We start from the raw sequence: 23,432 nt of genomic DNA, 5'->3' as shown, positions 1-23,432 counted from the left end.
AAGCCAACAATTTTAAGGCGGTTTGTAGATTAAGCTTATTGCGGCCTGCATAACCCAACTCTCATTGTTTACTTTAGCCTTTAGGCCTTTAATCATTTTTTCAGGCGCTGTTTACTTCACAATTCGAGTTTATAATTCGTATTATAATAAAAAATTTTTAAAAATAATCATACATAATTTTTTATAATTATAATGAAAAATACTCACGTAAAATTATATCTCATATCAAATTAAAAATCATAGCGCCTTCCGTCCGAGACCCTCACTCCCAAATCTCTTCTCCGGCGGCTTCCTCCCAAATCAGTGACAGTAATCAAGTTCCTTCCAAATCAATCTCAAGTCTCAGCATTAGCCCTTCACCCCTCACTTACATTTTCACCGTCGCGAAAGCTCATCCCTCTCCCCCGACCACCGGAAGCCATCTGCAAGCCCAGCTCCTCCACGGTTGGTTTTTTTTTTTCTTTTTTTGTTTTTTTGAAGTTTGGATTTTGTGGTTTTTGAGAAGATGATGTGGTTTCTTTGTTCCCTTCTTCCCCTCGTTGTTTGCACAGAATTAGCCTCTTCCTTTTGCTAGAGAAACTCAATCCTTTAGAATCGAAAAAGAAATCCTCGTATTAATTTCTTCACTAGAACTCAACAAGCTTAAGGGAAAGCTTGAAGACTTTCTTGAAATACAACTGAGAAACCAGATTCAAGGTACAATATAGGTCTGCAACCTTGGGGTTTCTGTTCTATTTTCGATATTCTAAATTTTCTTCGTCATCTCCTTGTTAAATTCCGGTTTTGGAGGGGGAAAATTCATTTAAAATCTCTAAGTTTGGTCACAGTTTCTGTTGTTGAAAATTTCTTTAGAACACCCTAGCATATTAGGGTGTGTTTGGCTGGAAGTAATGGAATGGAAAGGAAAAGCTATTCTATCCAATTCCATCATTTGGTCCATTTTTTTGGTTGGAAAGGACTTTCCTACTGAAAGCCCACTCACTCAATTTGAGTGAATCCTCATTCAGGTGGGGGGCAATGGAAAGGCTCGTTTCTTTTTTCTCCAAAATGTCCCGAGATACCGTAGCCCCCATGAGTCTCTCGACTACTACTCCATCGAAACCGCATACTTTCTCCACAAAATTTCTGCAGCGTCTTCTTCCTTTTCCTTTCAATCTTCGAAATCCTTGAATCTCTGCTACGCGTCTTCGAAATCCCTTTTCTCTTCCTTCCTTTCTTCCTTAATCTCGGCGTCTTCTTCCTTTTCTTTTCAATCTCCTCCTCGGATTCCGATTTCCTTTAGAGCCGGTGCTAGCTTCACCTGGCGCCTCAATTTCTGACCGAAACGAAGAGGTTCTCGCCGGCGTCAGGTCAAATTTCACCAGCGTGCGATTGGAGGAGACGGTCGCGGTTGATTCCGGCAAGGTCAGGCTCGATTCTTTTTTTTTTTTTTTTTTCATTTTCAAACTCATTTTTAAGTGAAATTGTTTGACATGTTAGCTTTTTCCCACCACCCCAAGTCCTGTTTTTCTGCTTGGTGGGCATAGTTGAATGGTTTGTCATTTTCACATGTAGCAAGCACAGATGAAGTTTGGGTGGTGAAAGAGTTAAAAGTGCAGAGAGTATTAGGACATGAAGTTTGTTCATTTGATGTGAACAACCTCATTTGCTTTCTTTGCTCAGGGACCGTGTACCTCAACCTGAAAAAAAAAAAAAAAAAAAATAGGGCCTTTGCTTTTATGTCGGATTCAATTGTGATTTGCTAAGTAAATGGTGAATGAACCATGGCTCAATTCCATCACTACAACTTTCTTTGCTTTGGAAATCATTTTGTATAAAGATTTTGGTTACTCATGGGGGGGGTAACCTGTAGCTTGCTTTTGGGATAGTGATGGTTTACCAGGAATGCTATTATCCGGAAGAGAATTTTATGGGTTATGGGTTTTGGATGGATTGGTAGACGTAATGAGAAAGTGTGGCCGAGGGAAGAATTTGCGCTTAGAATACTTTTAGGGTAAATTTTCTTTTTCACATTCCTTTTTATTTATTTATTCACTTAAAAAATCGTATAATTTTTTGCTGAGACATTAAAAGGTTGTTATTGCTATGTGTTGTTCATGCTTGCTCATTCAAGAGTAAATCAGAGGAATTAGGGTTTTACTTGTAACTGAAAATTTGGTGCGTGTGGATACTGTTTTTTTTTCTTTCTCAGACTTAGGTGCATTTTAGTTTTGGTACATTTATTCTGTAACTAAAATAGATTACTTACATTTCTTATTAAATAAGTTGCAATTCTGGTCTTTTGTTGTGTTAAATTGCATAACTCCTTCACGGGTGGTTTTGTCTATTCTTTGTCTTATACTAATCCTATTCAGGATGTGGTTATGATTGATACTTGTTAAAAGAGTTTTGCATAATTGGTGTGAGCTTACTGCTCGGATCTTAGCAGTAATATAATCAGTGATAAGAATTCTTTTCTTGTAAAACCTCTAAGTTTGGTCACAGTTTCTGTTGTTGAAAATTTCTTTAGAACACCCTGGCATATTAGTGTTTTTTTTTTTTTTTTTTTACTTGAATAAGATAAGATGATGTCGTAAATGGTAGGGGTGCTTGATCATGTTGATTGAATGCTTGTTGGAATCTATTTATTGTTTTATACTTTTAATTTTTGTCTTAAAATGTTATGTGAATGTGTTTGTTTGGACTTCATCTCCTTGTTTGTTTGGACTTAATTTTTCTTTCTGCTAAGTTGGACTACATTGCTTTATGTTTGATGTTGGATTGAACTTTGATTGCTCTCTCTTTGATGATGGCTTGCTCAGTATTATTTCTATTTGACGATGAACTTTGAACCCGACTACCCATCCCAATCCAACCCAACCCGAACATCATACCTGAAAGCTTCCCAAGAATCTCAGTGGAGATCCGAATATTAATTAAATTACAATTTGAGACCAATTTTAGGATTGGGGAATTCGTATAATTTTCAGTATCGGTACCTTAGGAGATCCTTCCGCGGTGAAAAAAGTCGTACGAAACGAACACAGAGTTCGGTCAAAACCAAGGAAATCAGGTTTTTTTTTTTCTCTATTTTTTTGGTTTAATCCTCTGTTATGATTTCTATGTAAAACTGCGGATATATCTTCTTCTAGTCTTTAGTGTGTCGTCATCTATATGCTGATGTGCTTATTTCGCCTGTCGTGTCTCTTTTGATTCTTACTAAAAAATGATTTAGCACATTTGCCCCTTAACTTCTCGTGATTTAGCAAATTATCCCTAAACTTTTAATTTTGACAATCAACCCTCTCAAGCTATAAAATTGTTACATTTAACTTCATTTGATAACCTTCTCTTAAAAACTAACAGATTTTCACATGTGCAAGTTACATGCGGGGTTATAAAGAGGTAAAATTGGTATTTTATATACCTTAATTATTAAATAAAATAATAAAAATTCTGGGCTAATCTCAGCCATTGATCTTAATTTTTTTTTAATCTCAACCACCCATCTAATTTTTCTGGTCTGGTTCGACTCAGAAGGTGACAAGGAAGCTACCCCAACCAGTAGCCACAAATTCTGAAGTAGTGGTGGGGCGGCGAATGTACCCACAACATGAGCTTCGTTGGTTGAGTAGCGGAGGTTTGGGTGACGATTGGCGAAAGAAACGATAGAGTTGATGGGTGGGAGTGCAGGGGTTTTGGAGATCGGCCACCGATGAGTACGATGGTCATGACGGTGTCGAAGGAGGAAGCGGGCGCGTGGTGGAGATAGCAACGTGTGTACTGGCGACGAGATATGGTTGTTTTGTAAATTTTTTTATTATATTTGAGTTAAAGTTCGTTATAAGGGAGACCACGTGCACCTCAAGAAAATTTAATGTCAACTGTTGGATTTAACCTTACGTAGGGCACATTCCCTTTTCATGCATCACCGTTGTTCTTTTCTCTAATCATTTTTTACTTTTATTTAAATCATTTTTTTAGTTTTTTGAATATCACATTCACCGCTACTTCTCTCATCGCTCCTCAGCCCACATGACTGTCCTCTTTTCGTCGAAGCAGGTAGATTAGCCATCGGAGTGCTGCCGTAACTCCGGCAAGACCCGCTGTCACTCGCTGAAACCCCTCCTCTAGCGTTATCTCCGCCTTTGAATCAGACTCGTTAGGACCGCCTCCTCCGCTACTTTTTCAATTTTCTCTTTTTAGTCCTATTGCGTTAGTCTGTAGTTTAAACACTTTCTCAATCTCTCTCTCCTTTCCTACTGCCCCACACCAACTCTGCCGCCCCTTGCCTACCGTTGCGCCAGTAGTCTTCTCAAGTAATATATATAATATTATATATCTTATATAAATATATAACTTATATCAGTTTCTTAGGTCCGTTTGTTTCTTATTCTCAAAATCAAATTATTGATTTTGCTAGAGTGTTTTAATCAAATCATTGATTTTGCTAGAGTGTTTTCCTCAAACATGAAAATCAAGAATCATGGTTTGAGTATACTTTTTTAAACGGGCCTTTTAATGCTTTCTTTGGAATAACTATCATACATTTGAATATACTTAGGTGTTTTTACTCAAACAAAAAGATTTAAGATGTCAGTTGTGACTTGTATTGCGAATTTTAAAATTTTATATTTTTCAAACAAATACTCACACAGTCTATATGATGTATTCATACGCTGTAAAGTTTTTTTTTTTGGGTCAATGCAATCACATTTGATTTTAATAAAAAAGAGAATTCTTGCTTGTCAGATTTAACAAATTCGTGGATTACCCAGAAAAAGATGTTTGTGGGTCCATCTTCTTTGAAAAGATCAATCTCAACTTTGCCCCATCTCTGTGAGAGGCTTAAACAAACAGGTAAATGAGATTGCTTATACACTTGTGTTGAATTCCTACCATTGGGCATTTCTCTTTGTTGGTCTAATATTTTGCTACGTGCAAACTTTAATTTAGTGTTGTTACTATGAAGCAGAAAATGAAATAGTTCAAATGTTCAGCTTGCGTAGTCCGAGTGAGGCGATGCGAGACTTACCTATTAACAAAAAGTTGTCAAGAAAGGATCCGTCAGTTCGGACATTGGATGAAAGGTTCGTAAGGATCTTGAAAATTTTCAAGTGGGGACCCGACGCTGAGAAGGCATTAGAAGTACTTAAGCTGAGAGTGGATCACAGATTGGTTCATGAGGTTTTAAAGATAGATGTTGAGGTCAACGTTAAGATTCAGTTTTTCAAATGGGCTTCCAAAAGAAGGAATTTTCAGCACGATTCGACAAATTACTTGGCTTTAATTCACTGCTTGTTTGGGGCACGGTTGTTTGGTGAAATGTGGAAGACTATTCAGGAGATGGTTTGGGCTGTATCTATTATTGATCCTGCTCAGTTATCTGAAGTCATAAACATCTTGGGAAAGGCTAAGATGGTGAACAAGGCCGTATCTATCTTTTACCAGGTAAAAGGCCGCAAGTGCAAGCCGACAATAAGTACATACAACTCGATGATCTTGATGTTGATGCAAGAAGGTCATCATGAAAAAGTCCATGAACTTTATAATGAGCTGTGTAATGAGGGAAACTGTTTTCCAGACACTTCTACCTACAGCGCAATTATATTAGCATTTAAGAAATTGGATCGTCATGATTTTGCCATCCGGTTATTTAATGAGATGAAGGAGAATGGCATGCAGCCGACTGCAAAGATCTATACTAACTTATTGGAAATATATTTCAAAATGGGTAATGTTGAAAAATCTTTGGGCCTTGTCAGGGAGATGAAGGAGACGGGATGCCCCCTGACCGTCTTCACTTACACAGAATTGATAAAGGGGCTTGGTAAAGCTGGGAAGATTGAAGATGCCTATACCATATATAGGAATCTCCTGAAGGAAGGCTGCAAGCCCGATGTGGTCCTCATAAACAATTTGATTAACATGTTTTGCAAGGCAGGTCGTGTAGAAGATGCTCTTAGGATTTTTGGGGAGATGGAGTCTCTTTGGTGTATGCCTAATGTGGTGACATATAACTCTATCCTTAAAGGATTATTTGAATCCAAAGCTCGGACTTCTGAGGCTTCTTCATGGTTTGAGAAGATGAAAGCAAATGATGTCGCTCCTAGCTCGTATACCTACTCAATTCTTATTGACGGCTTCTGTAAAAGAAATAGGGTTGAGCAAGCTTTGTTGCTTCTTGAAGAAATGGACGAAAAAGGTCTTCCTCCTTGTGCATCTGCATATTGCAGCCTGATCAACAGTCTTGGAAAAGCAAATCGGTGTGAAGCTGCAAATGAGTTGTTTCGAGAGTTGAAAGAGAACTGTGGATGTTCAAGTGCTCGGGTGTATGCGGTGATGATTAAACATTTTGGAAAATGTGGGCGTATTAATGAAGCCGTGGATCTGTTCAATGAGATGAGAAAACTTGGTTGTAATCCTGATGTTTATGCATATAATGCACTCATGTCAGGGCTGGTGAGGGCTGGCATGGTTGATGAATCTCATTCATTGCTTAAAACCATGGAAGAAAATGGTTGCGTTCCTGACTTAAACTCCCACAACATTATTTTAAATGGCTATGCTAGGATAAGGAATCTGAACCGGGCTATGCAAATGTTTACAAGGATGAAGCATTCTAAGATCAAACCAGATGCAGTCTCTTACAACACTGTTCTTGGTTGTCTCAGTCGAGCTGGTATGTTTGAAGATGCTGTGAGGCTTATGAAGGAGATGGATGCAAATGGTTTTGCATATGATCATATCACTTACTCATCCATACTCGAGGCTGTTGGAAAGGTTGATGAAGTTTGTAATCTCCCCACTATGTGAAAATGACCTGGTATGATGTAACCTTCATATTGTTTTACTTTTGCACATCATTCTCGAGGCTCATCTAGAATAGCAATAATCTTTTGACTTTGACTAGTGGCTCGAGTGTTTTGCTAGATTATTCTGTGGGGCTTTTAAGTTGAAGTTGAAAAAAAAAAAAAAAGAATTCAGTAATTTGCAATATGGTTTAAGTTGTAGTAGTATCTAAATTGTTTGCTGATTCACCAAATTTCAGCTGGTTAAATGATTGATACGCATTTACTTAAGGATGTTGATGCGTGTTTTGGTTACCTATTGTAGCTCCTGGGGCCGAGGACATGTTGCCCTGGCAGTTAACAAGTACGGGCGTACTGATATCCAATCTACAAGAGGCATATTATTCCCTTTGATTTTCCATCAGATCAATCCTTTCAAGCTCCTATAGGTTTCTTTTCCTCTCTATATTTTATGTTTGTTAATCACCTATAGTTGTGTTGTTCTGATATACTTTCCAAAAGTTTTATGATTGAAGGACTGGTCTCGTGATTGTAGCGTTGGTTTTAACTTGCGCTTATATTTTGTGTTTCGATGTTGTTGCTAGGGAACAATTTTTGAATCCTTGTATGTTTACTTGGTTAATCTTTTAGCCACTTGGATAATAGTTCAATTTGTCTCGTCTCTCAACAATTGTGCCATGACATTTGTTTAAGCTGTTATTGCATGACTTTGTAAAGCCTGCTGACCACCAAGAGGAGTCCTTTGAAGATGGAAACACATTACTATAGGAAGGTACTTTTGGTTGGTAACTGTGGAAGCCGGTCTGTATCTAGCTTATTGCCCAATGAAGATTTTTGTGGCTGTTTATGCAGTTGTTGTAAAATCACATAACTGCATTAATACTTAAGTTTGGTAGTAACAATAATACAGTACTGTTTTTTTGCCATCTTCATCTCTTGTTAGAATTCTTTCTTGAACTATGTGACATGGTTGATTTCTTAAGATGTTATCTTCACATAGAATTTAAGATGTTATCTTCACATAGAATATATGAAGAAGACGTTGAACAACTTGGTCCTAATCAAAAGAGATGACAAAAAGAGAATCTTGCAAATTTTTGTGTATGTTGTCATATATAAGCCATGTAGATATGTCAAATATTAGCGTTTCTTGACTGTTGTGGATGTAATTCGCCATATATTCAGTGTTCCTTGGTTGTTTGCAGTTTTGTTAGGGCTGGCAAATTTATATTTTTCGGTTGCATTTCGGCTGGAGTGGTGTCTAAATATCAATTGCAGTGGAGGCATATGCGATGAAAATATTAGAAAGGGATTGTATTATGCCTCCCTTTTTACAATCTTCAAATATTTATGCTAGATGTAAAAATAGACTGCTAATTCTTAACGGTTTAATGGTCCTACTCCTAAGAACAGCTAAGATGGTTACTTGGTTTCAGAAGTTTTAACATGTTAAATTAGCAATTTTTTTTAGGTGATAACATACTTGTTACAATTAATAACTGTAGGGAACAGACTTTTGGGGCAGGTATGTAATATGGGCTTTTTGTATTTCAGGTGCAGTTGTCCAATACTCTGTCGACAGGCCTCAACCCGGACGAACCACTTGTGCTGGAAATTGCTCAAGTTTACAAGACTGAGAGCCAAATACCAAGCCACCATTCGACGTTGGCCACAGAAGTATGCATGGGTAAACAGAGCAGCTCTGGCTACATACTTTTTATCTACCGTGAATGACTACACCAATCATAATTGATCATCATCACATCGTTTGGCTCCGTAGAATTTGAAGACATTTGTAAGATCCTTCCTGTTTTGGAGCACCAGTCTCCATCCGGCCGAGGAAACCTTGGCGGTGTTGCCTCTCTCATGAAAGGGGAAATTGGGGAGAAAGATCTATCACCAATTGTTAAAAGGGCACAAAATTTTGAATTCCATGTCCTTGTGGATTATTTCTCGCAGCAGCCTTGGCCTCAGCCATGAGTTTGAAATCTCCAGGCCTAGGATCTGCCAGGCCAAAATTATTACCCTTATCATTATTATTATGGACTTTCTCTGTTATTTTCTGTTTTTCAGTCGTCGGATCATTAAATCTGATCAAAAGTCAAATTAAATTAAAAAAGTAATACAGATCCGATAGCTGCTAAACAAGAAACACCGGTGTTCTCAAAAGTACAGCAACACTAGAGAAATTCTGTTGTTGTTGTTGTTATTATTATTTTCGTGGTTGTGTACCTTTTCAGTTTGCAAATTCTACAAAACAACAGAATTGGACTAATTTATATCATATGAGAGAGACGTCCATACTTTTAACGTCCGTAAGATCAAAATTAAACATTGAAGTATACTTATCAAAGAGTTACATTTTTTAATTTTAAGTTTCACAAACCAAACGAAAATCTGAAATCAATGATGCTCATATCATTCTCCGCAGCAGAAGAAAAAAATTTCAAACTAGTGTAATCAAATATTGATTCATTACTGTGCACGGCAAAATTGCAACATTTTCTTGTCAAACATATGTACAAGATTCTCATAGGAAAAACTTATGTACAAGATAACTTTGTCCACCACATTAGTAGTTCCTAGTTTTTGTCAAAGCTTTCAACAGGTATTCGATCTTCATCTTTTCCAGCCTGGATATGTGGTTTCTTGGTGTTAGTTTACTATGTAGATTGGATGGGACCAAACAACACAAGTTTCAAATTTTTATGAACCTCTCATGAATGGCTGGCCATTCTAATAAATTGATTGTGCATCAAATTAAACTATGTTTGTTTCACAACTCCAGTTGAGAACTTGAGTTGTGTATGCAAGAAAAAAACATTGTAGGAAAAAAGTTTAATTTGAATAGAACTTGAGTTGTGAATAGAAAACACTGTAGTAATAAAACTTGAGTTGTGAAAAAAATAAAACCTTCATTATAAAGTGCATTTTTAGTGTAAAGACATCTAAGTTGGATCACTAGAATGATAAAGACAACATTGAGAAAATTAGTGAACTTACCTTTAGGCTCCGTTTGGTAAGAGGGATGGAGAGAGTTGGAGGGATGAAGATTGTTGTTTGGTAGGGGAAGAGCGTGTGGGGGAGAGGGTTAAAATGATTGATGAATAAATGTTTCTTTAATTATTTTGTTGTCTTTTTTTTTTTTTTTTTACCAATTTCATACTAAACTTTTTAAGGATAAAATAGTCTCTTTCAATCTTTAATGCGTAGATTGTATGGATACTTCTATTAAAAGAAGGATGCAAAACAGTGGGCCCATGTGAAGATTCGGACCTCCCTCCACCCCTCTATCCTTCTCCCTCCTACTAAACATTCTCTTAAAGTGTATGAGTATGAATTTTATCCTATTATTTTTTACGGAAATAGTAAGAAATATGCCAATATGAAAAACTTACGAAAGTATATAGGCCAATTCTTAGTTATAGAAATTAATAGGCCATAACTTGTCAAGTTATGGTTCATAACCAGATAAGTCATAGACAAACTTATCAAGTTATGGTTCATAGCCAGACAAGTTATGGATAAAAACCGTGAATTATGAACAATAACTTGTCAAGTTATGGTTCATAACCAGACGTTATGGACAAAAATAATAATTTAGCCTATTTTATTAACTTATATAAACTATTGACCTATTAATTTTAACTCATCTCAAGTCTTGACTTATTTTTCTCTTTCTTCTTATTTTTTATTAATACTTTTTTTACTAATACTGTTATTTGATTAAAAATGATATTAATAAAAAATAAGACAAATGATATTAATAAAAAATAAGACGTAAAAACCCAAATTTATATAAGCTCCATGATATGCTTGATGGCAAGTAAAATGTAACCCCCATCCCAGAAACCGATGGATGGCCATTGGTAATACATCGTGCACGGGTTTGTTTACATGGCCACCAACAGCGAGATACGTTCGGTAGCAAGTTCAGTTATGGTATTAGTAAAATACCAGGTAAGGGGGGTAAAGAAACAGCAAGAGATTTTAAAAAGTTTTCGAGTAATAGTAACTGATATCTTTCTTTCTTTTTGACTCGGACGAGCGGAAAAGAAGTACAAAGAATCCTGGATCACACAATTTGCACCATTTTATAATTGTCTCTACTCTTTATGATATAACAAAATGTACAAGAAATATAACTATATTAAGTTATAACCGCCATGACCACGGGTATCTATGATTCTTGGATTTATATACGTCGGAGAGAGGCCAACCTTTTCTCCAGTTCCTCTACATCTGGCGATTCAGAGCTGCAAAATACACACAAATTGTTAGAGCTAATATAAGAGACCAATGAACATATATATATGGTCAAATGTGATTTCAGATCAACAAGGAAAAGCGGCCGTTTGCCACTCCAGTGCGACTATCATCAGGAAATTCTACGTTGAACAGAAAAAAAAATGGAAAAAAAAATAAACCAAAAAATGTGAACATAGTCTTGACATAAAGAGGGTAATGTTTTGCAAGTGCACATATGACATACCTGGTAACGGTGTTTGCGGCATTCTTGGATGGCGCATTTTCAGCGTTTCTGGATGCAATCCTGCCTTTTGGAGCTGAAGATAACTGTTAAAGAACAAGGATCAGAATCACAGAGTTATCTTACAGTGAGAAAACACATATACATGACTACTAAATTTCATCCATGCCTTTTATTTTTCATGTTATATTCTTCAACAGTTACAGAATGAGAATTTTTCCTTTTCCATCTTATCTTGTCTTTTTTTTTTATATATTATTTATTTTGACGAATAAACAAAGAATAAATGATTTCATTTCAGGTGATAAATCTCAGAAAAGCCAACCTGAGATGCAATGTCAACGCCAATCTCATCTAGCACCTGCCAAAAAAAGGCGAGTGTAAAATTCCAAGGCATTAAATCAACCCACAGACAAAAACAAAAACGAAAACAATCAGGCTTTCAGTACTTTACCTGGTTAGTTAGCTCATCTGTTTCCTCTTCTGCCTCATCTTTGTCTAAGGTCTCGTCAATAGCGTCTGACATCATTTCAATCTGCATAGAGAAATGCACAACTTCTAAATGAATGTTTGATGTAGGACCAATCAATTCTATGCAAAATTTGTTTGTGTATACTGCAAAATTTTTAATTGTCGAAAAGGGGAAACACAGTATCATCATAACTATCACAAACACAATCTCATCTAGAGTATATAAATTTGTTTCCATACTAGAAACATCGTCATTAATTATCGAAAGACAAAAGCATTAATTAAAAATGAATAAAAAATTTTAGTATGGAAGCATGGGTATTACCGTCATGTCCAATTGTGCAGACTGCTTCTGGAATTCTCTTATCACTTTAACTTGTTTTGTCGGTGCCATTTGCTGATACCCACATGCCAAAAAAAAGGGCGAAAAAAAAACTTTGGTTAGAGTCATGTTTTAATCTTTACGATATGCACTAGAAGCTAACAAAGCGTAGAAAACTTGCAGTAAAGGAACTCAGAAGCCTTTGAGAGAGAGAGAAGATGATTGTTATTTTCTATTATATACCTAACAAAGCGTAGAAAACTTGTAGTACAGGAACTCACCTTTGAGAGAGAGAGAGAAGATGATTGTTATTTTCTATTATATACCTTCCATTATGAGTTTATCAAAAAAATAACCCTACATTTTGGATGTTCTCATGATTATAACTTCGAATTTTAGATTCATGTCAACTAAGGGTCAATAGTTGATTTTGACCTAAGAAATGTCAACTAAAGAATGAATAAGACATAATGTTTAAAGAAACAAAGCAAGAGAAAACATAGAGTTAGCATATTCAAGCTAACTCTAAAGGGTCATTTGTGAATTAGTGTTTAATTACAAGTTTATCTATAAGCTACAAAGAGCAAATCTGTCAATTGAGAGGTTAAAATCAGTTGTTAACCTAGAAAAGACTCAAATTTGATGTGAATTTGAAATTTGGAGGTGTATTTTTTAGAACATTCACAATGTAGGATAAAAAAAAAGAATAATAATAAGTAAAGTAAAATAAAATAAAATAAAATGGAACTCAGAGACAGCAGGCTGCAATCATCCATGCTGAATAGGGTAGATGAATTATTTAAATTATATTAAAAATTGATTACAAAAACTTCCATGCATTATTTTTATCGTCTCCGCACCATCAGAGCTACACTAGAAGGCTCCTCAGGTAACAAACAACTTCCATTCATTATAATTCCATGGAGAAAGGATATGAGTTGCTAATATTCTTGTAAGAAAAATGCTATTTATCACCGTTGGTGATGCAATCACCACATATGTGTCAGTGTATCAAAACTATCACATAGCAGTGGGGCCTAATAATTTTACTTTCTACCATGTGATGTTTCGTACTGGCACACATGTAGTATTGCATCACCAACAATGACGAATGGCATTGCTCTTACAGTAAGGACGCAATCACCACAAGGATGCTATTAATCACCGTTGATAATGCAATCACCACATGTGTCAGTGTATCAAAACTGTCACATAGCAGTGGGGCCTAATAATTTTACTTTCTACCATGTGATGTTTCGTACTGGCACACATGTAGTATTGCATCACCAACAATGACGAATGGCATTGCTCTTACAGTAAGGACGCAATCACCACAAGGATGCTATTAATCACCGTTGATAATGCAATCACCACATGTGTCGGTGTATCAAAACTGCCACATACCAGTGTGGGGCCTAATAATTTCACTTTCTGCCATGTGACAGTTGGCACACAAGTGGTAATGCCTAACCAACAATGCAAGGACCTTGAAATACATACCTTGTTCATTGCAACCATTGCTTTAGTTGCACCTTTCATCCCTGTAGAAATTGATGTGCTGGCATATAATGCCTGTGAAATGACAAATAAGAGATGGTTAGGAAGATGAAAGACCATGAATTTTCAGAACTTTATGCTTTATTATTCAAGCAAAAGAAATCACCTGCGTATGAGTTGTCACACCTCTTATTTGGGCACGACTCCCCTGCAAGTTAGTTATTTGTTGACGTAGCCGAACAAGTTGACGAGCTAATATTTTGGTGGCAGCCTGGAATTACCAAGTATCAATTATATGTAAACATTTCTACAACACTGGGCATAAGACAAACTGTAGTTTTAATACTTAAACAGGCCAGTATTCTTATTAGCTTAGTGAAAAAAAAATAACCATCTAAATAATCACAAAGAAAAGTTTATTGAAATGATGACTTGGTTCCTAGATGTGTTTGTGAGTAGGTCGAGAAACATTTACAATAAAATACTGTAAATAGAGTCAGCTTAGCTTATAAACAGAGCAAGTTTATACACATTTCTTTATATCTATGAATAAACTATTTATATACGTTCAGCGAAGCACACAATGTAACCTCCTGCAAAGTAACGTGGAGGAGTAACCTACATATGTCTCTAAATCATGCATAAGCTCAAATTTGTTGAAACTATACAATATTAGTTTTAGATGGACAGTGTAAACATGCTAAGGTAATATGTGTTCTCATCATAAAGGAGGAACAAAAATGTACCTTATAGCATTTGAAGTTTTTAATTTGTTAATCACTGCTTGTCATGTTCAATAGAGAAATATCATATGGAACTCTTCAGCGCAAAAAAAAAATAAAAAGGAAAAGAAAAAAATCCTTATGGAAAAGTAATGTTATAGTGCAGTCCAAAGTTACCATGGCTTCTTAGTTTGTATAAATTGACAACACTATATTGGCCCTAGGTTGTAAGCTAATATATGTTGGCGCTCAGTTACAGCTAATGTTTTCACATGTTAAGGTGAGAAGTGAGAATTATTTGGAAAAACAGACATACCTCGTTTCCAGTTTTAGCTGTTTTCTTGATCTCTGCCACCAATTTTTTCTCCTAAATAGCAGGCGAAGAACTTGATGAAAATCAAAAGAGGTTTTCACAAAAATGAAAATTTAGATAGAAAATAGTAGGCAACACATACCTCGAGCTGAAGTGATGCAATCTCACGTTCAATACCTGCAAAATATACAGAAGCTGATTGGTCATTCCAACATCTTTGTTCTTGCAATTTTGATAATCCAATTGAGGAGATTCAGCATAACTACAATTATTGTAGTAGTATAAAAACTGAGTACGGCCCTTCAACCAGTATTCTTCTAGAACTTAACTTTCTATTATAAAGCACAAATAGGACAATTTTTTAATAAAATATTGCGTAGCTTTGTAGTGCCCATATTGTGAGAGGAAGATTACATGAAGAGGGGGAAAAAAGAGAGAGATAACATACAACTAAAAATAAAAAATTTAAATAATTCCACAGAGTGAAGAAGAGAAGTAAAAAGCCCAGAAATGGTCAAGGCATAATATTTCTGCTGAATCTGAAATGTTACACGCTCAAAAAAAAAAAAAAAAAAAAGACCACCACTGACCAATTACCGCTTTTTTGTGACTTGACTTGTAAAGACTAGCAATTTAGATTGTCATTTTACAAAATGATGCATCTTCGAACACTAAATAATTCCAGCTAATCATGGAAGTAATTTTTTAAAAAAGGCAATATATATACACGCATACACAATAACAATCAATCTTGTTAAGGTTAAAACTATGAACATAGATTTCCCAGAAAATTTCCAGTTTTGAAGAACAGATAATCATGGAGAAACATTAATAAGATTGGTCGGAATGCACCAAATACCTCTGGTGGCAACACCCATTTCTCTCTTGCTGGTCCGAAGAGCCTCTGTGAAGTTCATACACACAACCAAAATTTTAAAAATAAATAAATAAAGTGATCGAGAATGAGCAAAGAAAAAAAATTCAAATTAAAATTTTCGAAACGGAATCAGGAAAAGATGAACACACTTGAGCGCCATTGTCATTTCGAGGAAAAAGAAACACGAACCAAACGGAAGCGAAAAGTTCGATCGAGAAAACATAGATTGAGGAGAAATGTGCAAACTAAGACCCCCCCAGTTTTCGGAGGAAACCCTAGAAACAGAGAGAGAGAGAAAAGAAGGGACCTTTGGGGGAAGTTTTCTTCTTGAAGATGTTCATGGCGTCGCAGAGCTTGGAAACGTCGTCGTTTGCGGTGTTGGTGTCGTATGAAGAACTGGAATGCAAGTGAGATAACAGCTTTGGGAGTGAAGTGAGTTTTGAGGGTTTTTTTCTTTTGGAGGAGGAGGAGGAGCAGTAGAGTGTCGTGGAGTGTCGAAAAGCCAACGGCTTTGGGGAGCGTGCAAAGCAAAAGGGCCGCCACGTCGGACCAACGGCAATCTTCTAACTAGCCGTTATGAATTCTTATTTTTATACTCTTTTCTCATTTTCCCCCAATTATTTATTTTTTTCCAATATTTTTATCCACTTTTTTTTCTCTTTCAAGGAAAAATTAATGTCCTGTTTATTTTATTAATTCGAATCACAATTTAAATTTTTAATACAATACATTTTTTTTTTATAAAAATTTAAATTCATGCAACTATTAATATATGTTTAAATAATAGTCTGTACTGCCATTTAATTGTGAATTTAAAATTTTAATTCAAACATGAGATATAATCTGAATTAGTATTTGGATGAGTCCTAAAAATTATAAGTTTGAACAGAACTCTCATTTAGATCGGAAACAATTCTAACTGTGAAATTGTTTGTAATTGAGTAAAAAAAAAAAAAATTTATATGACTTTAAAAATTTTAAAAATGATAATGCATTAGAAATAAATAACACCCTTAAAATTTTTTGAAGAATATATAATTAACGTATATTATTTTGATTAATACAATTTTTGTTCAGCGTTTTGTGTGGGCATTTTTTGATGGGTACTTTATTTTATTTTTTAAAAATGATGTTGCATAAGAGCGAATAAAACAAGTAAAAAATATACAGGTAATCTATTAAAAAATTAACGTAAATTACGTATAGAAGAAGTCCAAACTTTTTGTGGGCGTTTTCTAATTGTGTAGGTTTTTTTTTTTCAAAGTTAATTGTTAGGAATGTCAAACATGAATTTTAATATTAAATAAAAGAGCAAAAAAAAAAAAGGAATCTCTAAGCCGTAGAATATTAAAAGTTAGGTCAAAATGGGATTGAATGCACTGGTCCATTGTGAGCTTAAACGGGCCAACTCGGCCCAGTTCAAGCCCAATCTAACTCATGAATTTTTACAAATCATGCCGTGTCGCGGCCCAATTTAACTCATCAATATTAATGGGTTCAATCGTGCTAGATCAACACAGTCGAGCCCATAATTGCATCTCTAGTACAAGAGCATTTTCAAATAAATCACAATTATCCTAATAATGTGTTACTTCCGCAATAAGGTATAATCCCTATTGTATTATCAGTCATTGTTTCAAATTCTCTCTTCTTTTTTTTGGCTCGTTTAGTTTGTTGATTCGAGTTGAGATGTGACTTTATTTGAGAATTTTTTACTGTAATAAAAAAAGTTATATATGACTATTTTTTATAATTTTTTATTATAATAATTTGTGTGTATAAATTTTATTCCCTTTTTTTTCGGTAGCAAAGGCCGTGTCAGCGGTGTTTGTTGGCAGGAAGTTGTTGGGCGGAGTGGAGACAATCATGGCTTGCCACATCAACGACAATCTAGTCTCTCTTCTCAAGGACGCCAATGCTCTTTGGCTTTGTCTTTGATCTTTTCTTTTACTTTTTTTTTCCCCCTCAATAATATAGGAGTTAAGGGATTATATATTGTATGAATATGACCAGTTGTTAATTATATGCCAAAAATGGATTTTTATTTCATGACATATATATATGTATACATACACACATCAGTTTCACAGAATCACAGGCAATTACTAATATGTATATGTCATTTTTTCGTCTGCTTTATTTATATATATATATATATTTTTTAGTTGAAGAATACGTGATAGGCATGTGAGAACAACCGTGTATAAGTTTTAATTATCACGTTACTATTAAAAGTATAGAACAAATAAATACAAAATCTTAAAAAGAAACTAAAATTTTTAAAAAATATATATATAAAGTTTTTTAGGGGAAGTAACAAAAAAAAAGAAGATTAAAATGGACTAAAATGAAGAAATAACGAAAAAATAAAAAAATGAGTAAAAAAGTTCAAAATGAAGAAATAACGAACACGTGCTACGCACGTAGGGAGTAATCACGTATTAAGTTTTAATTATCGTGCTACTGTTAAGAGTATAGAACATATGAATATAAAATCTAAAAAAAACTAAAACTTAAAAAAATAATGTTTTAGGGGAAGACAAACAAAAAAAAAAGCCTAGCAATGCAATTTTGGATTGTCTAATCATATAAAAACCTTAAACCATAAAGAGTGAAAAAAAAATATAATCAAAATTAATGGAACTTAATAAATATCGTATGTAAAAAACAACACATTATTGATAAAGTATTTTTTTTACCTTATCAATTTCTTTTTTTTTTTTTTTCTATTTTATTACTTTCAAAGAGTAGAAAATACACTTCTCTTCTTCTTCTTTTTCTTAAAAGTGCAAAATACACTTCTTTTTTTTCCTTACCCACATGGAGAGATGGAAGGAAAATAGTAGTTACAGAAATTAAGGGCAATACAGACCTTTTCTCCTTTACCTTAGGATATTTGTCGAATAGTAATTTCCTAATTTTGCATCCATTCAATTCAACAATGATGTCTTAAGTTTCAAGGTCTCGTTAATTTCATCGATTTGAGTTTTCAGTGTTAAATTTTTACAGTTAAAAATTTTAAAAAAATATCACATCTAACTTTTTCTATTACAGTTAAAATTTTTTTAAAAAAATTATATTTTAACTTAAATATAAATCCGCGAAATAAACTAGATCTAAAATCTTTAGATACACATGTATAATGTGTACACAAAAATGGCTGAATTTCAACGATAGACAACCCAAGATAGCAAAAAAGACGGAACGTCTTTTGTCCATAGTTGAAGTGGGAGAGTGGGGAACTGAAAAATACGTTTTTGTCGGCATCTTGGGTAGTGAGTATCCAAGTGAGTGAGTGACGGTGTTGAGTGGTGATTTGATAAAAGTAGAGAAGAGATAAGTGAAATCTCTAAATCTACTTGAGACGGAGATATGGACAAATAAATTCAGATTGAATTTTATCTAGTTTCCTCGTTTGATTTTAGGGTACTTTTTCTTACTTTTTATGCATTTAATTTCGTCTATTTAGTTTCCTATTTTATTCATGTAATACCTATAAATTTTTTCTTTCCTCTTAATTTCTTTCTAAGTTCTCTCTCTCTCTCTATATTCGTTTCCTTCCTACGAGTCCTCCATTGATGATGGAGAGCTCCAAAAGAAGAGCAACTTCATCGCTTATTTTACAAAACAAAACCAGCCATTTTCTTTACCTCTTGACCATTCTTCAACTATGTGCTAATTTTTTCCTTTCAAGCTTAGCTCAAACACAACCACACGATGGGCCAGTTGATATTGGGTATGGTTATAGGCTCCAATCTGTCCATAGTGATAACTCAGGCAAGTCGTTGACTGCTGATCTTCAACTTATCAAGAAGACCTCCACATATGGCCCTGACATTCAGCAGCTCAGGCTCACTGCTAGGTGAACCCTTTTTTTTTTTTTTTTTTTTTATAAAAAAAAAGATCTCAGTATTTTAAAGTATGGAGGTCAAAAGGGTACTGTCAATCTTTTAAGGGACGTTTGATTCATGAATTCAAAATCATAATTCAAAATTATTTTCGTTTTAGAGTCTGTTTAGTTGGAGGATTCGTTCTTTGATTCGAATCATGGTCCATGGTTATTTTCTTTTACAAAAAACACACATAAATTAAAAATGGTTCTAATCTCATGGTTCTAATTCATGAACTAAACAGACAATGATTCAAATCATGACACGAATCTCCTTCCAAACGTCCCCTTAAATAATACTATAAATTCAAATTCCTTGGTATTTTTTTTAATGTGTTGACTACCGAGTCATAACTTCTACTTTACATCACCATGCTATGTTATGTAATTGCATAACTAGTACACTTTTATTTTTTTTAATATCCTATTAGTTTTGCTTTTGCATACATTTTCATTTTGTTATATAATTTTGATTAAAATTTAATATTTTCTTCTCAAATATTAAATTTAATAAAGACCCATAAATACGTATGTACGTGTAAGTCCTAATTGAAAAGTTGTGCTCATAGTTAAACACGTATAAACAACACATATATTTTATTAAAGAAAAAAACTGTAGCTTAGACCATTTTAATATAAATGTTAATGTTAATTGTATATTTAATATTAAAAAACATGATATAGTATGTTATTTTCATTTTTATTCTAATACATAGTGCTATTTAAAATGCTAATATATTTTTTTTCTATAATTTTTAAGCTTTAAAAATTATAAAAGTAAACTTTTATTTTAAAAATAATTAAAAAATACAAAAATTACATTAATTACATAAAAAAAATAAACATTTCAATCAATACTAATTAAATATTAAATTTCTCACCAAATTTTTTATATACTATACTTAATAAGAATTTTTTCATAAAATATAACATATAAGAAATTTATCGGAGCTGCTTTTAGTCAAGAGTATTTGGTGAACTTAATTTTAAACGACCATTAGTTTTAAAAACGACATTCTCTTCTTTTTGTGCAGCTACGACACAGCAGAGCGCCTCCGAATCCGAATAACAGACGCCAAACACCAGAGATGGGAAGTTCCCAAAGACATCATTCCAAGCCAAACCCCATTAACACCACAAAACCACTCTTTCAAACCGGAAAACCTACCCACACCGTCGGAAAACCGCCTTTTCTCCATACCCAACTCCGACCTCGTCCTCACCTTGCACAACACCGCCCCGTGCGGCTTCACCGTCTCTCGCCGCTCCAATGCCGACCAACTGTTCGACACAACGCCTCAGAGAACAAACCCAGAAACTTTCTTGGTTTTCAAGGACCAATACATACAGTTATCTTCTTCTCTCCCCAAGGGAAGGTCCTCTCTGTACGGAATCGGCGAGCAGACGCGGAAGTCGTTCAGGTTGGCACCTAATCAGACGCTGACTCTGTGGAATGCTGACATTGCTACTTTCAATGCTGATGTTAATCTCTATGGGTCCCACCCTTTCTACGTCGATGTGAGATCACCTTCTGGGGCAACTCATGGAGTTTTGCTTCTCAATAGTAATGGGATGGACGTGGTTTATAGTGGGGACAGGATTACTTACAAGATTATTGGTGGGATCATTGACTTGTACTTCTTTGCCGGGCCCACGCCGGAGTTGGTGCTGGAGCAGTATACTGAGCTCATTGGCCGGCCTGCTCCGATGCCTTACTGGTCTTTCGGTAGGTATACATTAGACGGTTTGGATGCCGGTGCTCTAGCCTCTAATATGTAGAAGTAGGAGGTGTGATATGGTATTTACTCTGTGCAAGTATAACAGTGGTCTGCAATATATAAAATTTATTAACTATGTTTTTATAAAATCATTATTACATAGAATAAATGTCATGTTGCATCATCTATTTATGGGTTATATGTGGGACTGGTGTTTCGGGAAGGATTTAAGCCTTTGTCTAAGTACTTATGGCTTTATCCGCTTGTTGCATTCTCTTGTTTTGCTTTTGGGTGTTATAGGAGATCTATACATGTTTATAGTTTGGAGAGAGAGATTACTTCAAGGCTTTGCTGGTTTAGTAATCTTTTTTAAGTATGATCGTATAAGGCTATTTTGTTGCACGCCTTATGAGTTTAGCATGTGTTTTTTAAGATCCTAGGTAGAAAGAATTTACCCTTCAAAATTTCAATTAAATGAATGCAGGTTAATCATATTGCAAAACCAATACTACATTACTAGAATTTAAAGAAGAATAAATATAGTATTAAGATCAAAAGTTTCTTTTGCCTCTTGATTTATTAAAATAATCCCTCTTATTTTGCCCTTTTTTTCCCATAAGGGTTTCACCAATGCCGATATGGATACAAGAATGTTGCCGATGTCGACGGCGTGGTTGCTGGTTATGCAGCAGCTCAGATCCCTCTTGAAGTTATTTGGACAGACCTTGACCACATGGATGCCTCTAAAGATTTCACTCTTGACCCTGTCAACTTTCCACTAGAAAAGATGAAGCGTTTTGTTAACAAAGTTCATGCAAATGGACAAAAATATGTGCTCCTCGTAGATGCTGGTATGTGTTGATACTTTAACAAGCACAAAGTATTTCCCCTATTAACATAGAAGTTTAACTTTTATTGTCCTTAACAATTACTTTGTTATGATAATTCTGGATGCTGCCCACAGGAATTGGTGTGAATGAGTCATATGGGACCTACCTAAGAGGGATGAAGGCTGACATTTTCATAAAACGTGACGGTGTTCCCTACTTGGGGCAGGTCTGGCCTGGGCCAGTTCACTTCCCTGATTTCTTAAATCCAGTTTCTGAAGATTACTGGGGTACTGAGATCAAATTGTTTCATGATGATCTTCCATTTGATGGTCTCTGGATTGATATGAACGAGGCGTCCAATTTCATAACTTCTCCTCCGACGCCTTCTTCTACTCTTGATAACCCTCCCTACAAAATCAACAATAATGCAGTCCGGCGACCGATTAACAATATGACCATACCAGCAACATGTTTGCACTTCGGAAACATAACAGAGTACAATGCACATAATCTTTATGGCTTACTTGAATCTAAAGCCACCAATGCGGCTTTAATCAAGGTCACTGGTAAAAGACCCTTTATAGTGTCTAGATCAACTTTTGTGGGCTCTGGTAAGTACACTGCTCATTGGACTGGAGATAATGCTGCGACATGGGATGATTTGGCTTACAGCATTTCATCTACTCTGAACTCTGGGCTCTTTGGAATTCCAATGGTTGGAGCTGATATTTGCGGTTTCGCCAAAAACACCACTGAGGAGCTTTGCAGGCGATGGATTCAGGTAAAGTCTCAGAGGGATGGGATTTTCTTTCACTATTAATATAAATTTGATATATATATATATATGTATGTATCTTTTACGGAGAAAAAAGAAAAGTTTTTCCTCATTCTTGCATGCACATTATCATTCACATATAAATGAGCCTACATAATTAAATTAGCCTTCTTTCTTTAATTTTTTGATCATCCTCTAAGTTGTCTAAGATGATTTTTCTACTTATCTCGTTCACTTCGCATGTGTTCTTATGCATGCTGTACAAATTTGGAATGTCTTGAGATATTTACATATTCTACATGTCAAGTAAAATTGATGAAATGTTTTATTTTCCATTAGAGATTGAATATTTACGTGTGTCATGGTATCTTTGTGTGTGTGTATATATATACATATATGTGTGTGTATTTTTTTTTTCCATTCAACGTCAAGTTGGTGTGTGTGTGTGTGTGTGTATTTTTTCCATTCAACGTCAAGTTGAGGCAATGATTTGTTACATTGCAGCTAGGTGCCTTTTATCCTTTTTCGAGAGACCACTCCGAAAAGTTAGCAATCCGTCAAGAGCTTTATCTCTGGGATTCGGTGGCTGCATCAGCCAGGAAGGTTCTCGGGCTCCGATACCGGCTACTTCCTCTATTCTACACACTAATGTACGAGGCACATAAAAAGGGGACGCCTATTGCAAGGCCTATTTTCTTCTCATTCCCTCAGGACACCAAAACCTACGATATCAATTCG

At 35.1% G+C, this 23,432-nt stretch overlaps 3 protein-coding genes across 4 annotated transcripts in view; 2 read left to right on the top strand and 1 right to left on the bottom strand.

The window, feature by feature from the left end:
- Window positions 1-230: 230 nt before the first annotated feature.
- LOC21408606 (pentatricopeptide repeat-containing protein At3g16010) lies at window positions 231-8,965 on the top strand. Its single transcript, XM_024167032.1, has 5 exons — window positions 231-444; window positions 4,732-4,839; window positions 4,955-6,805; window positions 7,096-7,219; window positions 8,346-8,965. Exons 2-3 carry the CDS (start codon window positions 4,764-4,766, stop codon window positions 6,793-6,795), a joined length of 1,917 nt encoding a protein of 638 aa, XP_024022800.1. The 5' UTR covers window positions 231-444; window positions 4,732-4,763; the 3' UTR covers window positions 6,796-6,805; window positions 7,096-7,219; window positions 8,346-8,965.
- Window positions 8,966-10,617: 1,652 nt separating this feature from the next.
- On the bottom strand, window positions 10,618-15,997 carry LOC21408605 (vacuolar protein sorting-associated protein 2 homolog 2). Of its 2 annotated transcripts, none has more exons than XM_024167033.1 (11): window positions 15,790-15,997; window positions 15,465-15,509; window positions 14,748-14,782; window positions 14,609-14,659; window positions 13,737-13,841; window positions 13,574-13,645; window positions 12,077-12,148; window positions 11,735-11,815; window positions 11,606-11,641; window positions 11,284-11,366; window positions 10,618-11,047 (listed from the first exon to the last, which is right to left on the bottom strand). In XM_024167033.1, exons 1-11 carry the CDS (start codon window positions 15,821-15,823, stop codon window positions 10,987-10,989), a joined length of 675 nt encoding a protein of 224 aa, XP_024022801.1. In that variant the 5' UTR covers window positions 15,824-15,997; the 3' UTR covers window positions 10,618-10,986. The 2 variants fall into 2 exon arrangements, with proteins under 2 accessions (XP_024022801.1, XP_024022802.1); XM_024167034.1 differs by lacking the exon at window positions 15,790-15,997 and adding an exon at window positions 15,632-15,640.
- A 2,984-nt stretch (window positions 15,998-18,981) lies between these two features.
- Window positions 18,982-23,432, top strand: part of LOC21408604 (alpha-glucosidase) — a 5,343-nt gene continuing 892 nt past the window's right edge. The window contains exons 1-5 of the mRNA XM_024166991.1: window positions 18,982-19,344; window positions 20,406-21,097; window positions 21,710-21,940; window positions 22,054-22,700; window positions 23,199-23,432. The exon at window positions 23,199-23,432 is cut by the window's right edge and continues 892 nt beyond it. Of these exons, the coding sequence (XP_024022759.1) occupies window positions 19,061-19,344; window positions 20,406-21,097; window positions 21,710-21,940; window positions 22,054-22,700; window positions 23,199-23,432 (2,088 nt within the window). The 5' untranslated portion in view covers window positions 18,982-19,060. The remainder of the gene's footprint in view (window positions 19,345-20,405; window positions 21,098-21,709; window positions 21,941-22,053; window positions 22,701-23,198) is intronic.

The sequence above is a fragment of the Morus notabilis genome, unplaced genomic scaffold (genome assembly GCF_000414095.1).
Source record: "Morus notabilis unplaced genomic scaffold, ASM41409v2 Scaffold276, whole genome shotgun sequence".
Taxonomy (NCBI): Eukaryota; Viridiplantae; Streptophyta; class Magnoliopsida; order Rosales; family Moraceae; genus Morus; species Morus notabilis.
This window is presented reverse-complemented; position numbering and strand designations above follow the sequence as displayed.

Bases quoted from the DNA above. Each gene is read 5' to 3' on its own strand.
- LOC21408606 (XM_024167032.1), top strand. From the start codon at position 4,764: ATGTTTGTGGGTCCATCTTCTTTGAAAAGATCAATCTCAACTTTGCCC. The intron at 4,840-4,954 runs GTAAATGAGATT...ACTATGAAGCAG, and splicing joins TGAGAGGCTTAAACAAACAG to AAAATGAAATAGTTCAAATG.
- LOC21408605 (XM_024167033.1), bottom strand. From the start codon at position 15,823: ATGAACATCTTCAAGAAGAAAACTTCCCCCAAAG. The intron at 13,842-14,608 runs GTATGTCTGTTT...TGGTAATTCCAG, and splicing joins CAGCTAAAACTGGAAACGAG to GCTGCCACCAAAATATTAGC. The intron at 11,367-11,605 runs GTTGGCTTTTCT...GTTCTTTAACAG, and splicing joins GCGTTGACATTGCATCTCAG to TTATCTTCAGCTCCAAAAGG.